The sequence below is a fragment of the Hydra vulgaris genome, chromosome 10 (assembly GCF_038396675.1).
Source record: "Hydra vulgaris chromosome 10, alternate assembly HydraT2T_AEP".
Taxonomy (NCBI): Eukaryota; Metazoa; Cnidaria; class Hydrozoa; order Anthoathecata; family Hydridae; genus Hydra; species Hydra vulgaris.
In genome coordinates this window covers 18,319,012-18,322,500 of record NC_088929.1, presented here as the reverse complement: position 1 = coordinate 18,322,500, position 3,489 = coordinate 18,319,012, and the positions used below count along the sequence as shown (strand labels likewise).

Below are 3,489 nucleotides of genomic sequence, written 5' to 3'. Positions count from 1 at the left end.
AAAAGCAGAAAAACAGGCATTTAAAAAAATATTTCTATTTTACCTTGACTTTTTTTTTAATTACATATTTTTTTATTATTTTTATACTAATTTAATAATTTAGTTATAAAATAAGAAAATATGATAATGTTGTACATTATTAATTGTTTTAATAAGACAACAATATAAAAATACTGTTATTTTTACTTTCATAATTCATTTCAATTCTATTCCTTCATTGTTCTTTGTTTTTTATTGTTTCATTATTTGCTGTTTTTTTGTATATAAATTTAAACAATTTATTTTTATTTATTATTTCTGAAATCTCTATAAAATTCTGGTTCTTTTGAGACCCAGGTCAATATACATTTGGAGAAAAAATATTTCACTGATATATGGGACACAGCATCAAGGGTCATGGTGGGTGACCTATTACTAACCTAAAAACCTCTTTTTAATTGACCTAATGACCTTCCCACCTGTTTGTTTGTTTTTTTTCAACATTTTATCTAGGCCTTCTAGATATTATAATTTTTACTCATTCCTAATTTATTTGTACTTATTTATATTGAAAAAATTTTAAACTAAACAAAAAAAAAGTATCCAAGATGTTTAGAAAATATTTCGAGCATTTCTTATTTGCAAATAAACAGGTGAGATTCCTTTTTGGCACCAAGTAATAGTTAAATTGAATAACTCCAATTAATTTGATTCAATAAATTCCGATAAAACCATTGAACAGTTATTTCTCTAGGTGCTAGACTTTTTTAGTAAATTGTACATAATATAGAAATTTTGAATTTTAACCATAAAGTTTCCATTTGAAATATCCATATTATACAGTCTACTTGAAAGATCTAAATTACTAAAGACTCAGTACATTTGATACTTGATTTAAGTTCCTGAAAATTAAAAGTACAGAATATTAAACATCAAATTAAATGTTAAAACAAAAAACAAACTTTTAAACAAACTCTATAATGCACTAAAAAATTTTTTTAGTAAAATGATTCTTTTGACAAAAAAATTTGTTACTTTTAATTACTTCACTTATCATCCAACATTTACATGTTGTCTTAAAGCTAAAACCATTAACTTTTTTGCAAATGCATATAAAATTAAATGTTTTTTAAAGTCATTATAAAATTAAAAGTATAAAATATTTAATTCTATAATGACTGACTTAGCTAACACATGTGAGGAACGTACTTATATCTAGCGACTTAAATATCCAATGAATGAAATAATAAATTTGCATTTAATGAAAAAAATTATTTTTTCAATAAAATTTTTTTTAATGAAAAAAGAAATTTTTCATTAAAAGAAATGAAATATTAAAAACTTCTACTATTTTCTCATTAGTGATACATAATATACTGTACATATTATATCAATCAGTATAAATAACTTGCCTGCAATTCGATACATTTCCCAGTGAGTTTTTATAAAACCATCCCGAATTGCATCTTTTACTTTACATGGATCGTCATCATGAAATCCAGGTTGTTCAATTATTTTGTTATACAAATAACTTCTCGCATAAACTGATGCTTCCCCGCCTCCATGGCCATCAAACACACCAAGAAAGTACGTTTTCTTACCGTTATTTTCTTCAATTTTGACCCGTAGTTCATCCTCCATATAATTTCTCATTCCTCTGTGCTTATCAGAAGAAATTCTTAAACAATTGATGGAAGAATTGAAAGGCATTTTCACCCTAATATTTTTGAGCTCAAAAGTTTATATAGCTTTCGCTTTTTGTGATATGTAAAAAATTTGTTTTGAACATAGTTCGACCTAATACGTAGTCTTTTTAGTATTATGTATTAAAGAACACTAGGAATGAAGTTGTACAAGAAAAAAATATTGACATATGATTGGCTAATAGTTGAGAAGTAATTTAAAAGAGCCGTTAATTTATTTAACTAACAAAAGGCCTGCCGAATGGCAAGTCTAACGATCAAAACATCTCTGCTTACGTAACTTTTGTAAAATATAAACAATAAAAAACCCAGCTGCGTACTAATAATCTCATTTCTTTCACAACCTCAATGTTTTGTTTTAGAAATATAAGGTTAAATACCTTGTATTTCTAAAACAAAACTTAGAGAGAGATGATTAAAAATGTTTACTGTTATAAAATTAAGATTACTTTAAAATGTTTAGTATTATAAAATTGGTGTAAAATTCTAGCAGAACGCAAAGAAAAAACTTTTAAAACGCAATTATTATAAATGTATGGTTCATACATATCCAAATATCTAAAATCTTAATAAAAAAAAGGGCTGCATTAAAAATGCTTTACTTTACCTAATCTGCGTTGAAAATTATAATTAATGGTAGTATAACTTAAATTAAAACTAAATGCGTGTACAAACACGTCATTTTAGTAAATGTGGTTATTAAATTTTCTGCTGACTATTATGTAACAGGCAGTTATTTTAACATTGGACAATGTCAAAAAGTCATATTTGATTTAATGTATTTGTAATATATATTATATACGAATTTTAGTTTTCTGCGTATCTTACCCATGTAAACTTTAACTATGCAAAATCAATTGATTATTCAATTAGATGCCTAAAATGTGATTTAAAAAAATTACTCTGTATATAATATTTAATTAATAATATTTAATACATAATTATGAAATAGAAACAAGTAATATCTTGTTCGAGCCAACAAATAATCTTTTCTATCTAGCACAAAGAAGAACTATTTGCTAAAAGATTAAAGTTATGTATATTTTTTTGAATATTAACAAGCAAGCGTCAAATACAAACATATTTTTAAATAAATTTGTTCTAGAACTCACATTCCTTGGTTACTACGACGAACTAATTTAAACAAACGCAAGGTACAAACTTATGTAACTGCATGCATTTCTACTTGCTTTGTGTTATTTCTATACATTAAAATTTATTTTAATACATGCGCATACGTGCATGTGTACACGTTTGTCTTTTCTAGTTTAAGTGTACATGTTTTTTATATTATTTACATTTTTGTTTGCGGTCACACCACGCGCATCCCTCACCACCCTCACGAGATCTCTAAGAATGTTGGAGCTGTATTAAAACTGGTATAGGGATTGGGATTTTTGACTTTTGTAGTGTAGTACTATTATATTGCAATACTGACTAGCATGACGTAGAGTGCAGGCGGTGAGATCTGTTGCAAGGACACGCCCCCGACGAGTGGCGTTAGTGGAGGTCTTGAGCTCTCCGAAACGTCATTGGTAATCGTAGTGCATTCTTGAGGAGGGGGATCACCATTCATCCACTACTTAATTTCAATTGATTATTATGGTACTAACATTTTTTTACCTCTTGCACTCATGAATTTTAGGGCTTTGTGAGCTTTATATTATGGATTTGTTACATTAATGACATTTATATATTTTTATGTTACATAGGTGATTATCAGTTTTCAATCTATTATCTAGAGTTTAGACCATAAATAGTATCACATTTATTAGCCTATTTTTCTTTTTATATTGCCCAAACATCA

At 26.7% G+C, this 3,489-nt stretch overlaps 1 protein-coding gene across 1 annotated transcript in view; it reads right to left on the bottom strand.

The window, feature by feature from the left end:
- LOC100205138 (protein phosphatase 1D) overlaps positions 1-1,753 on the bottom strand; it is a 32,791-nt gene extending 31,038 nt beyond the window's left edge. Inside the window, exon 1 of the mRNA XM_065807393.1 lies at positions 1,392-1,753. Within this exon, the coding sequence (XP_065663465.1) occupies positions 1,392-1,689 (298 nt within the window). The 5' untranslated portion in view covers positions 1,690-1,753. The remainder of the gene's footprint in view (positions 1-1,391) is intronic.
- Positions 1,754-3,489: the final 1,736 nt, after the last annotated feature.